This window comes from Carassius auratus, unplaced genomic scaffold (assembly GCF_003368295.1).
Source record: "Carassius auratus strain Wakin unplaced genomic scaffold, ASM336829v1 scaf_tig00005214, whole genome shotgun sequence".
Taxonomy (NCBI): Eukaryota; Metazoa; Chordata; class Actinopteri; order Cypriniformes; family Cyprinidae; genus Carassius; species Carassius auratus.
Genome location: NW_020523638.1, coordinates 293770 through 307370, shown reverse-complemented (window position 1 = coordinate 307370; position 13601 = coordinate 293770). Strand labels below are relative to the sequence as shown.

At 40.6% G+C, this 13601-nt stretch overlaps 1 protein-coding gene and 2 non-coding genes across 6 annotated transcripts in view; all 3 read left to right on the top strand.

Moving 5' to 3' along the window:
* The window catches only part of LOC113070683 (embryonic polyadenylate-binding protein), a 32236-nt gene extending 20336 nt beyond the window's left edge, over positions 1-11900 (top strand). For all 4 annotated transcript variants that reach the window (XM_026244072.1, XM_026244069.1, XM_026244070.1 and 1 more), the window contains exons 13-16: positions 10825-10927; positions 11228-11358; positions 11441-11518; positions 11634-11900. In XM_026244072.1, the coding sequence (XP_026099857.1) occupies positions 10825-10927; positions 11228-11358; positions 11441-11500 (294 nt within the window). In that variant the 3' untranslated portion in view covers positions 11501-11518; positions 11634-11900. The remainder of the gene's footprint in view (positions 1-10824; positions 10928-11227; positions 11359-11440; positions 11519-11633) is intronic.
* LOC113070786 (U6 spliceosomal RNA) lies at positions 718-824 on the top strand. Its single transcript, XR_003279991.1, has one exon. It is a non-coding gene; the product is annotated as a U6 spliceosomal RNA (small nuclear RNA).
* On the top strand, positions 7394-7500 carry LOC113070785 (U6 spliceosomal RNA). The gene has a single exon (XR_003279990.1). It is a non-coding gene; the product is annotated as a U6 spliceosomal RNA (small nuclear RNA).
* Positions 11901-13601: the final 1701 nt, after the last annotated feature.

Sequence of the window (13601 nt, the reverse complement as noted above, 5' to 3'; positions counted from 1 at the left end):
CAGTGATAAGTCTAACATGTTAGCTCACTTACCTTTTGATAGAACTTTTCTTTGTTTCACTGTTATGTATGTGTAGATTTCATAACATTAAATTAAAAAAGTGGTTTCATGCAAAGGAATCAGTAAATGATCTTGCTAATGTACATGCATTTCAGACACAACTTTCTGCTCTAATTTTGTAGTGAATTGTGCTAGAATTTTATATTATCGTGTTATAACTGTGCTATAACGGTGTTATAAGCATATTCTTTTGCTCATTAGGAGATCCCGCTTGTGGTAGTTGGAGGCATTGTAGACTACCGTTATAAAAGTTAAATCTTAAGTAAAGACCATTTGGATGCTTCGGCTTCTTGTGTAATGGTCTCACACGAGTGACGAGAGAAGTCCTGACGTTGGGGGTTGGGAACTGCATTGCTGGGGGAGGAGAGCAGATCACATGGCCTGAATGCGTCAGCACAGAGAGCCAATCCTACTGGCTAGAGGGCTGCCTGATCAGCATGCTGGTCTGTTTCTTGGTGGGAAAGCATAAATAACACCAAATATATAGTTAAAAGGATAAGAAGGGCATGACTATATGTACATATGTATCTTGCAGCAACCCAAATGTGCTTGTATTCTCTTGGTAAATGACTAAATCATGGTTTAACTGCTCACCACCTTCGTGAAAACCTTCCCCAAGACACTGCTATATATACCAGACGCCTAGGCTACTTGTTCGTGCTTGCTTCGGCAGCACATATACTAAAATTGGAACGATACAGAGAAGATTAGCATGGCCCCTGCGCAAGGATGACACGCAAATTCGTGAAGCGTTCCTCATTTTTGGACAATTTTAATCGATTAACGTAATTAAGATTAAGTTGGAATAAAAAAAAGTCCTTTTGAAATGCATAGAAAGTGCCCAAAACATTTATGTATATAAAACTTTGTGAAATGACAGTGTGGTGGTGTTTTATTCACCATTTGATTTATGATGTAGCAGCACCCCAGTACAACACAGTCCAGGAGCCCCAGTTTAACCCTCTCTCGGAGAGTGAGCTTTGCTGACCAACTGTGAATACAAGAACACTGTAAAAACTAGAAATAAAGTTTGTAGACAAACTTTAAGTTGGCTTGAAAAAGCCTAGCCTGAAAGTTTGACGTGGTTTTAAAAGCTTAAAGTTTGAGGGTTTTCAGTTTTAACTAATTGAAGTAGTTTTACAATTTTGAAGGCAAAACAATCAAGTAGAAAAAGAGATGAGAAATGGTAAACTAGCATGTTTTAGCAGTATTACTAACATGATTAAGTTACTAGCATGTCACTAGCTTGTTTCCAGCATGATTAGCATGTCGCTAGCATGTTGCTGGTATAATTAACAAGTGACTAGCATGTTGCTGCCATGATTCCCAAGTGAATAATATGATCAGCAAGTAACTAGCATGTTTCCAGCATGATTTGCAAGTGACTAGAATGTCACTAGTGTGTTTCCAGCATGATTAGCATGTCGCTAGCATGTTGCTGGCATTATTAACAAGTGACAAGCATGTTGCTGGCATGATTACAAAGTTACTAATATGATTAGCAAGTAACTAAAATGTTGCTAGCATGCTTCCAGCATGATTTGCAAGTGAGTAGAATGTCACTAGCGTGTTTCCAGCATGAATAGCATGTCGCTAGCATGTTGCTGGCATTATTAACAAGTAACTAGCATATTGCTAGCATTATTAACAAGTTATTAGCATGTTGTTAACACGTTTCTATGGTAATCCAGGTAAAACCAGTTGATTGAGCAAAAAACCAGCTAAGACCAGTCTGACCAGCTTGAAAGGTCTCATTGTACAAAAGTTTTTATGGATTAAGGTGGTTTTGATAGTCTGGTTTACAAAAACCATAAGCTTAAGTTAGAAAAGATATAGCAACCTGAGTCAGACAAGTCTGAAGGTCTGACCCAAATTTGGTGGTTGTAGTTTAAAAGCTCTAGGAGGAGACTGTGTTTTAAATTTTGGTTCATAATAATAATGTTTAAATAGTACATCAGTAAGTTGGCTTTTTCAAGCCATTTTAAGATATCAACAGAATAGCGACAAAAACGAGTGACAACTTCATGAACCCGTTTCATTCCATAGAAATGTGATGACACTTAGGGCTGTTTTCCACTGTACGGCAAGGCTCTGTTTGCGTTCCCACTGCAGTTTAGTTGCGCTTTAGGGTACACATGCCCATTATAGTTGCGCTGCCTCTATTGCTGCGATTCCTGAAACATTTTTTCATTCTGGATCATCCCATTAAGCTCTCGCTGGATCTGCTCATTTGCTATCAACAAGAGGAACGTCGGTACTTCCTCAACACACAAAACAGCCATTTTTTTGGGTTGTTCAAAACGGTTGTGTTCGATCCTTCGCTGGCTGTGCTGATTTAAATCTAGTGGTTCTGTTGTGTTTTTGTTTGTAAGTTCAGTGACGCAGATAGTGATAATTCTCTCCAGCCAATCAGTGATCAGTAGAGTTTACACGTCACGTTTTGGTAAAAGTGAACCGTACCGAACTGTACCGTGCAGTGAAAAAGCACCATTAGGAGCATTTCAACTGAAAGATATAACTGTCATTCTTTTACTGTTTCTTTAGGTAGTACATAATACAGAGCCAGCGTGATTTAATGTAGGTTTTTCTAAGCAGTGGGGTTACCTGGTCCTGATTGAATGCTGTGGAGAAGGTGCCTGTGAGGAGAGATGTGTTAATTATGTATGTGAGTGCTGGTTAAAAGTGTAGGAGAGATTGCTTGGAGAAGGTATGATGGGATTGGGTCTATAGGACATGTTGTTGGATGGCTGGAGAGGAGAAAATTTGATACTTCTGCCTCAGTGAGGGGATAGAAGGAGAAGATAGGAGTTGTAGCAGTGGGTGTGGTTGGTTTAAAGTCCTTTGGTGTGGGGGTGAGAATTGACAACTGATTGTTCTGGTTTTGTCTTTGAAGAATGTGGCAAAAATAATCAGCTGTTATAGAAGTGTTGGAGGGGGACAGAGGAGAGAATTGAATGTTTTGAAGAGATTACATGTGTCTAGAGCACTGTTGATCTTGTGGAAGTATGAAGATTTGGCAGTATGGAGTTCAGCAGAGAAAAATGAAAGCAAAGACTGATACATACTCTGGTCTGGATCTTTTGATTTGCACCATTTTCTACCTGCTGCCCTGAGTGTGGTCAAGTGCTCACGGAGAACATAGGATAAGCTGGGGTTAGAGTGTGCAGCCTGTGCTATTCCTGGAAGAGAGAGGACACCTCATTTAGACGAGGTTAAAGTAGAGCATAAAGTGTCAGTTACTGCATTCACATCCAGAGATGAGAAATGGGTAGTTGAGGGAAGACCGGAGAATACTACAGAGAAAAGATTGGAGGGGGAAAAGGGGGTGTAGGTTAGTGTTAAGTTCACCTGTAAAACATCATCAGACAACAGTTGTCATGATGGTCAGGCAGCAGGTGGATCATGATCGGATGACCGGTGTATCATGATGGTCAGATGCTAGGTGGTTTCTAATTTTCCTCATTATTTGGACCATCAGTTTGGGTGTTAACTTTGGTCAGGTTCAGCATTTTCTCAGCCTGAGTCCCTCTTTTCCGATGGCTCCATTTAATGGTTCGTGGAAGGGCAGCTGTGCACCTGTTCATGGACCTTTGCACCCTGTTGACTCTGTTAAACCGTGCAAAGGCAAAGCAGAGAGTTAGGGTGTACCTGATTTCTTCCAGCAGCCGAGACAGTGCTAGGAGGGCTGTGTCAATTGGGGTGATGTCAGTCACCTGAGACCCCCCTTTCTCAATGCTCCATTCCCATTCAGATTCCGGAGTGAGATTGTGGTCCTTGAAGAAAGCTGGAATTTCTACCTCAGATTGGTACCCAATCCCCGAGGTGGAGGATGGCATCTTTGGGCACTTGAATCCACATACTCTGATTGGGCAGGCTGATTTGGGTAGCAGTAGCATGCTGGTCAGTGTGGTAGTATGGATGGGTGTGTTAAAGAGCCACTGATTTCCCACAATCTCTGCTTGTATTTCTGTGACTTGTGTGTGAGGCTTGGCCTCAGCTGGGCAGAGTGTCTCTCTTTTGTAGAGTTGTAACCTGCAGACTTCTTCAGTGTTATCTTTTGAGGAAGGGATTGCCAGGTCAGAGATAATGAATGTCTTTGGTTAGGGTACACGTATGCAGATTTGGGGCCAGGTATAACTGTGGGTTACTATTGTGGTAGGCTACCTCGACTGGTGTGTGTATCCTGATGTGAGTGTTTCCTTGCCAAAATTCAACATTGACAATGTCTTTGAGTCTGTAAATCAGGTGTTTTCTGATCCACTTCTTGTTACTACTTGTACTTTGAAGACTGGAAGTCCAGCTTGCAGTATTGCTGTGGGAGAGGTTTGCTGTTAACCCACAAAACATCTGCTCTAAGCACACCGTGCCTCAACATTGCATCCTTAAAGGGCCTTTGTTCATGTGGCTTTGGGCCGTTGGTCCTCTGTACAGATGCGTTGGCTGTCAAGGGACATTAAAGTTTTAAAGGCACATCTGTGATCACTTTCCAGGTTCTGTTGTAACTGGAGAATTGCTGGATGCTTCAGGAAGTGCAGAGCAGGCTCTTTTTGTCATCTGACTAGTTTGTGCTCTGGTGGCAGCAGTGTTCTGCTGAAGTGGGCACACCCTCTAGTTCTGGCCATGTTGTTGGTGAATCCGGCTGTAAGGTGAAACTCCTTGGATTGGATTGAGGGTTAATCAGGCATGGCAAAGAGTGCAAATGCCATTGGAGTTTGATGATAGGTGGTCTTGAGTTAGTCCATGTAGTTAGCATTAGCTAACTCTTCACATTGCCTCTTGTGAAGAGCAGCTTTAGCATTGGCAGTTGTCTCTTCAGAAAAGGTGGTATTGCTCAAAGTGGGGCTGGATTCCCTCCATTCCCTTAAAGATGTGTGATTTGAGGGTTTGGCCACACTGTCTGTTGAGCTGAACAGTGACCCCTTTTTGTATATGCTGGGACTGCATTCTTATATATTCACAAGTGTAAATGTCTGGTAAGGTCTTGGCAGAAAGTTCACACACTTCACAGGGATTCTCCGGGGGTTTGCAGTGTCTGTGAGAAACAGGAAGTAGCAGGTTGAGCTTTGGTTATTTTACTTCAGGTTAAAACGCAGGTGTCTTTGGCGGTCATAGGGAAGCTCATGCAATTGCTTGTGAAGGCACGTCTGGTGTATGCTTGATACATGCTTTGAAGAGTGTGAGGCTCGAGGCCATATTCTCATGGCTGGCTGTGAGATATACTTGTGACCTTACAGTCTGTCTGGGTGAACTGTTTGGCTGAAGTGGCAGGGGTTTTGCACTTCAGCCTTGAGTTTAGGCTGTCCCAAGTTCCGCAAAGGGTCAATGTGATCCAGCAGCTCTCGATCAATGAGAAGGTGGTATGCGTGTATGACTGCATGTTCGGTGCACACCATTGAGGCCTTATGAGTTCAGTTCTGTGTCTGAGCTTCATCATGGGGTCGATCAAAGAGTTAGAGATGACATAAAAGTTGGGTTTACTTCAGTGTCACCAGAGTTCCATGTCTCGCCTTGTTTTCCAACATGTTGTTTCCTGCTTGCCCCCTTTTCGATTGGGTTCCTCAGGAGTCTTGATACTGGGTTTGTGTGGTGACCGGTATGTTGAAAGGTGTTGGATCATCCTGGGTGTGCAGTCATTAGCTGAAGTGGCTGGGTGATGGTATTACTTGGTGATGGACTGGCTGGACCTGTGGTCAGTGGCTGGTTAGCCAAGAGTCCATTGAGGCTCAGGACAATATAGCAGTTCTATGTTGGTGAAGAGAGGGCATGTGTCCATTTGTGTTGTGTACACTGTGTACAGTATCATGGAGCTGATGGTCAGATGGAGGGGAGTTGGCCATGTGTATATTTTGGTCTGTAGTGGGTGGTCAGCCGTCTGCTGAAGTGCTGTCTTGGGGAGACAGCACTTCAGACAGACAGTCTGAGGGAGAAATTGAAGATGTCTGTAAGCACCTCCGCTAGCTGGTTGGTCCGTGACTGAGTGTAAGCAGTCCCACAAGAGTTTGAGATTTAGATCCCTGAATGTTTTCAATCATCTTGTCTTTATAGGCTCTTTTTGCAGAACTGATAGCTCTCTGAAGATCATATCTGGCCCTTCTGTAGGCCTCAGTGTCACCAGAGTTGTAGGCTGAAATAAGATCTTTGAGTTTGGCCCTGACATCAGCATTCATCCAGGGTTTCTGGTTTGGAAAGGTTTTAACCAAGATTTTTGGGATGGTGTTTTCAGTGCACATACTGATGTAATCAGTGACAGAGTTTGTATATTCCTCAATGTCTGTGGCAGCTGCATCCCGAAATATCTTCCAATCCGTTGTGTGAAAGCAGTCCTGAAGTGTGACGATGGCATCCTTCCTCCATTGATGGATTGTTCTGATAATTTTTTTCCTGTTTTAGCTTTTGTTTGTAGGCTATGCAGGCAGAGGAAGAATGGATGAGTGATCTGCTTTACTGAAGGCAGGGCGGGGGAGGGGTTTGTGATTGTTTTTGAGTGCTGTGTTGCAGTGATCAAACGTCTGATCTGCTCAAGTGTGAAAAGTTATGTGTTGGTAGAATTTACGTAAGTGAGCAAGGGTTGGCGCTGTAATGTATGCTAGATAATATAGCGTTGTGTGGAGCTGAACAGTGATAAGTCTAACATGTTAGCTCACTTACCTTTTGATAGAACTTTTCTTTGTTTCACTGTTATGTATGTGTAGATTTCATAACATTAAATTAAAAAAGTGGTTTCATGCAAAGGAATCAGTAAATGATCTTGCTAATGTACATGCATTTCAGACACAACTTTCTGCTCTAATTTTGTAGTGAATTGTGCTAGAATTTTATATTATCGTGTTATAACTGTGCTATAACGGTGTTATAAGCATATTCTTTTGCTCATTAGGAGATCCCGCTTGTGGTAGTTGGAGGCATTGTAGACTACCGTTATAAAAGTTAAATCTTAAGTAAAGACCATTTGGATGCTTCGGCTTCTTGTGTAATGGTCTCACACGAGTGACGAGAGAAGTCCTGACGTTGGGGGTTGGGAACTGCATTGCTGGGGGAGGAGAGCAGATCACATGGCCTGAATGCGTCAGCACAGAGAGCCAATCCTACTGGCTAGAGGGCTGCCTGATCAGCATGCTGGTCTGTTTCTTGGTGGGAAAGCATAAATAACACCAAATATATAGTTAAAAGGATAAGAAGGGCATGACTATATGTACATATGTATCTTGCAGCAACCCAAATGTGCTTGTATTCTCTTGGTAAATGACTAAATCATGGTTTAACTGCTCACCACCTTCGTGAAAACCTTCCCCAAGACACTGCTATATATACCAGACGCCTAGGCTACTTGTTCGTGCTTGCTTCGGCAGCACATATACTAAAATTGGAACGATACAGAGAAGATTAGCATGGCCCCTGCGCAAGGATGACACGCAAATTCGTGAAGCGTTCCTCATTTTTGGACAATTTTAATCGATTAACGTAATTAAGATTAAGTTGGATTAAAAAAAAGTCCTTTTGAAATGCATAGAAAGTGCCCAAAACATTTATGTATATAAAACTTTGTGAAATGACAGTGTGGTGGTGTTTTATTCACCATTTGATTTATGATGTAGCAGCACCCCAGTACAACACAGTCCAGGAGCCCCAGTTTAACCCTCTCTCGCAGAGTGAGCTTTGCTGACCAACTGTGAATACAAGAACACTGTAAAAACTAGAAATAAAGTTTGTAGACAAACTTTAAGTTGGCTTGAAAAAGCCTAGCCTGAAAGTTTGACGTGGTTTTAAAAGCTTAAAGTTTGAGGGTTTTCAGTTTTAACTAATTGAAGTAGTTTTACAATTTTGAAGGCAAAACAATCAAGTAGAAAAAGAGATAAGAAATGGTAGCATGTTTTAGCAGTGTTGCTAACATGATTATCAAGTTACTAGCATGTCACTAGCTTGTTTCCAGCATGGTTAGCATGTCGCTAGCATGTTGCTGGTATAGGGCTTGGGCGCCGAGTTGCATTCTGGGACGTGGCGGCCATGTTGCCAGCTTCGCGAATGTAAACATACAGTGAGTTGAACGAGAAGAGCAGACTTGGGAGAAAGAAAAAAAGATGTCAAAGTCGCGAAAAGGTTGTGGGATTTATAGGCATACGCTAAATAGGGATACCAGGGACCATGTATGTGGACAAAATCGGCACTATTAACGGTTTGGATCCACATGAAATTCCCAACCAATAGTGGAGTACCGACGGAGACTTGTTGCTGCAGATATCTTCGGCTCCCTTGTTTGTTTTGTGAGCGCCTACACTTCAGAATAGTTCCGAAGCTACAAGTCATTGAAGTCTCATGTACAGTTCACAAATGGATGGGTTCAGGAGCTGCAAATCATAGAACCGGAACAGCGGCAAACAGTAATCCAGTAAGCTGCGCTCTAATCTTACCTAGCTGCTAGTTTAGTAACCGTTAGTGCTAACAACCATTCACACATGGACTTTTAACAATGTGTTTCAAAAGTGTAGTTAGTAGCGGTCAACCCTCCTGTTTTTTCCGGGGTTCTCACGTATTTGAGCTCTTTCACCGCTGTCTTTTTTAGTATTTTCCTGTAAAATATCCCGTTAGCCCCTCCATCAGACCTGTCAAGTCTGTGTGCTGTTGTCCTGTTGCTACTCCTTGTCCTTCCAGCGAAACAGATGTTTTCAAAGCATCGTTTTGCTTACTTGAAAGCAACCTTAGCGTGATGTTGGGCTTTTTAAGATAGCGTGGTTGTTGTGAGAGCACGATTTCACGCCAATCTGTAACTAGTCACGTTAGACCTAGCTTCACAAATAACGTTAGTAAATGCAGCAGTTTTATAGTACAAATTTTTGCTGTCAGCAGAGGGATAGCAACAAAAAGATGAATGTTGAAATTTCCCGTATTTTGGATGAGTAACTCGATAAATTTCCCTTATTTTCAATGTTGACTTAAGCTATATAAATTAATATTCAGATGTTATGGTCTCCGTAGTCGCGCCTCCAAGCAGGAAAGCGTTGTAAAGTTAATCCATTCTCATTTTATTTTCCCCATGGCGATTATGTGTTGCGCTATTACACCCCACAATACAGCAACGGTTGAAAATGGTTAAAATAGATTTTTAATTCATCAAATTAAGACACACGGATGAGAGAGAGTATGTCTAAACACTGCGCAGTAGTCCGAGTGGCAGTAAAGGAGCCATTCAACGTGGCGGCCACGCCAAGTAATGACGTCACGACGCCCAAGCCCTATTATTAACAAGTGACTAGCATGTTGCTGCCATGATTACCAAGTGAATAATATGATCGGCAAGTAAATAGCCTATTGCTAGCATGTTTCCAGCATGATTTGCAAGTGACTAGAATGTCACTAGTGTGTTTCCAGCATGATTAGCATGTCGCTAGCATGTTGCTGGCATTATTAACGAGTGACTAGCATGTTGCTGGCATGATTAACAAGTGGATATGATCAGCAAGTAGCTAGCATGTTTCCAGCATGATTTGCAAGTGATTAGAATGTCACTAGCGTGTTTCCAGCATGATTAACATGTTTCTGGCATGATTACCAAGTGAATAATATGATCCGCAAGTAACTAGCATGTTTCCAGCATGATTTGCAAGTGACTAGAATGTCACTAGTGTGTTTCCAACATGATTAGCATGTCGCTAGCATGTTGCTGGCATTATTAACAAGTGACTAGCATGTTGCTGGCATGATTACAAAGTTACTAACATGATTAACAAGTAACTAGCATGTTGCTAGCATGTTTCCAGCGTGATTTGCAAGTGACTACAATGTCTCTAGCATGTTTCCAGCATGATTAGCATTTCGCTAGCATGTTGCTGGCATTATTAACAAGTAACTAGCATATTGCTAGCACTATTAACAAGTTATTAGCATGTTGTTAACACGTTTCTATGTTAATCCAGGTAAAACCAGTTGATTGAGCAAAAAAACAGCTAAGACCAGTCTGACCAGCTCGAAAGGTCTCATTGTACAAAAGTTTTTTTTTATGGATTTTAGGTGGTTTTTAGGTTAGTCTGGTTTACAAAAACCATAAGCTTAAGTTAGAAAAGATATAGAAACCTGAGTCAGACAAGTCTAAAGGTCTGACCCAAATTTGGTGGTTGTAGTTTAAAAGCTCTAGGAGGAGATGGTGTTTAAATTTTGGTTCATAATAATAATGTTTAAATAGTACATCAGGAAGTAGGCTTTTTCAAGCCATTTTAAGATATCAACAGAATAGTGACAAAAACGAATGACAACTTCATGAACTAGTTTCAGTCCATAGAAATGTGATGACACTTAGGGCTGTTTTCCACTGTGCGGCACGGCACGGCTCTGTTTGCGTTCCCACTGCAGTTTAGTGGCGCTTTAGGGTACACATGCCCATTATAGTTGCGCTGCGGTTCCTGAAACATTTTTTCATTCTGGATCATCCCATTAAGCTCTCGCTGGATCTGCTCATCTGCTATCAACAAGAGGAACGTCGGTATTTCCTCAACACACAAAACAGCCATTTTTTTTGGTTGTTCAAAACGGTTGTGTTCGATCCTTCACTGGCTGTGCTGATTTAAATCTAGTGGTTCTGTTGTGTTTTTGTTTGTAAGTTCAGTGATGCAGATAGTGATGATTCTCTCCAGCCAATCAGTGATCAGTAGAGTTTACACGTCACGTTTTGGTAAAAGTGAACCGTACCGAACTGTACCGTGCAGTGAAAAAACACCATTAGGAGCATTTCAATTGAAAGATATAACTGTCATTCTCTTACTGTTTCTTTAGTTAGTACAGAATACAGAGCCGGCGGTTCATGTGAGAGGCGAGGAGTCCCTTACTGCCTCAATGCTGGCGGCTGCACCATTAAAGGAGCAGAAACAACTTCTAGGTATGGGATGCGCACACACGGTCACTTCAAAGTTAAAGTTGTGAGCTAGTAAAGTTTGAATCATGTTATAGCTCCTGCTGCTTACACCAGTGATTGTAACCTAAATTAATAATACTCTTCAGTAGAGGGTGAAGTGTGACACTTTACAGGATCTATTTAGTGTAAAGCAGAAGATGGTTATCATATGATTTCAGAAGGCTTGGAATATAGCACACTACATATGTATTATGTGTATATATACATATTATATGTACTACATCATAACATGAGGAAAACCACCAAACTTTGCATCCCATTCAGGTGAGCGGCTGTATCCACTTATCCAGGCTTTGTATCCGACTCTTGCGGGAAAGATTACAGGCATGCTGCTGGAGATCGACAACTCTGAACTACTGCACATGCTCGAGACTCCAGAGTCCCTGCACTCCAAGGTTTACCTGCTCAGAACATTTACTCAACAATCAGTCTAAGACCAGATTTTGTTTGATCATTGTGCTTTTCTGTACTGTGTAGGTTGAAGAGGCTGTAGCTGTTCTTCAGGCTCATCAAGCCAAGGAACTGTCTGCAAAGTAAAGGAGCACTGCAATACAGGTAATTTGCTTGCATTCTTCTATCTTAATATGTGCCCTTAATAGTGTACAATGCAAATTAATAGCACATGCGAATGTCCCATACAAATGTCAACCAACTTAAAAATTTTTTGCAGGCATGCACACTGAATGTCTGTGAGGGCTGTTCCAGAGAACAGGGAAAAAGAAAACCGCACTTCATGTGATATTTAATGCATGATTCGCACCCTACAAATGTCCTTTTGCTCTCCACAGTGTTAAGTTTTTGATTTTGTTTATAAAAAAAAAAAAAGTAAAATGGGGGAAAAAAAAGGAAGATTGAAAAAAAAAAAAAATGCAAAAAAATATTTTTTGAAATTTCTTTGTGCAATAAAAATGATCCTGGCTTAATGGACATGGAAAAAGAGTTTTGAGTGTCTTATTCTTATAACAGTGATTTTGAGTTTGTGGCGTGGACACCTTTGCAAGGACACCTTACAGAGCTTTTTATTAAAATAAGTTTTGCGGACCCACTTTATATTAAGTGGCCTTAACTATGTACTTGCATTTTAATTAATAATTTAGTACAATGTACTTATTGTGTACATGTTTTTACATTGTACTTATATTTAAAAAAAAAAACCTACATGTAATTACATCTGTATTTAATTTCTGTAATAACTTTCATAATTACACTGTTGACCCATACTTTACACCTTAACCCACCCTTAAACTTACCCATACCTCCAACCCTCTCCCTAACCTTACCCCTATCCCACCTCAATAGCAGCAAAAGTGTTTTACAATACAATATGAACACAAAAAGTACATTGTACTTATTTTTTTTATGTAAGTACATAGTAGTTAAGGCCACCTAATACAAAGTGGGACCAGTTTTGCTTTTAAATGTGTGTGATAGATTTATCAGTTTTGTAGAGCTGAACATACAGTAAGCACAACCTGAGATGTACAGTCCAATATACAAAGCTTGTAATTGTATAATATATGGATAATATATGTTCCTGTTTAAGCTGAATGCTAAATAGCAATGTTTTATGATGGTTTTCCATAAATACAATTTAAAAATGTCAGGATAATACATTGAAAATATCTGATGAATTTGAGTGTTTTGGTCTGCTATTAACTTGAGATACTCCTAAGGTAACTAGAGCAGATATGTAGCCTACACTTTTATTGGTATTTTATTAATATTAGAATTGAATGTGATTTTGCACATCTCCTCTTTTTGCTGACTGGTGCCCTTGAAATGTAAACATTACAATTATTAATTGCAATCGTTTTCGTAAAAAGTTGTTGCAAACATTTAGCAGATTTTGCAGACAATTATTGATTATTTGAATAATGGAGAAAATGTTTCAGACTATAATTTTATTGGCTGCTGAAGAAAATGTAGCGCGAGACTTCTATCTGTGATTAGATGCATGAATCCACAAATATGAGTGGTTACACTGTAGAATATGGAAACTTTGAATTAAGGAATTGGATCCAACCATAGACCGTAAAAGAAAGGATCTTCGCCATCATTCCGCTTGTGCAGTAAAATACTGAAACTTAAGACCGAATTGACGCTGCTATCAATGAACAAAGGCATATCCTATACTCGAGAGCCATCTAGAGGAAGAGAAAGCCATAAATTAGACTTGTCTAGTTGTGGAGAAACCATACTTGAGCTCCTTTAGCGGTGAACTGACACATTAATGTTTAATGCAACCAAAAACAAGCTTTCAAGTTTTGCATTGCTTCTTAGAACCTTAAATCATATTTCTGTAGATTTGTAGAGGATTTGTGATTGTATTGAGTGAGGGAAAATGCTGTAAGGTAGATAATGTGGAGCTGTGCTGGGGAACAGTAACAAACGCTAACATGTTAGCTCAATTTCCTTTTGAAAACTGTCTTTCTTTAATTTTAAACATACTCCGGGTAGGTAGGATAATTTTAAGTGACCTTTTTAAATGTATTTTAGACTGAATCATTCAATTTTGTTTTTTAGCAGTTATAAACGTTTGTTTGTGCAGATGATGAGATCCCTCTTGTGGCAGATAGAGGGCGCTGTAGGCAGCCTCTAACTTATGGGGTTTGTGAACTGCAGTGCTGTGGGAGGAGAG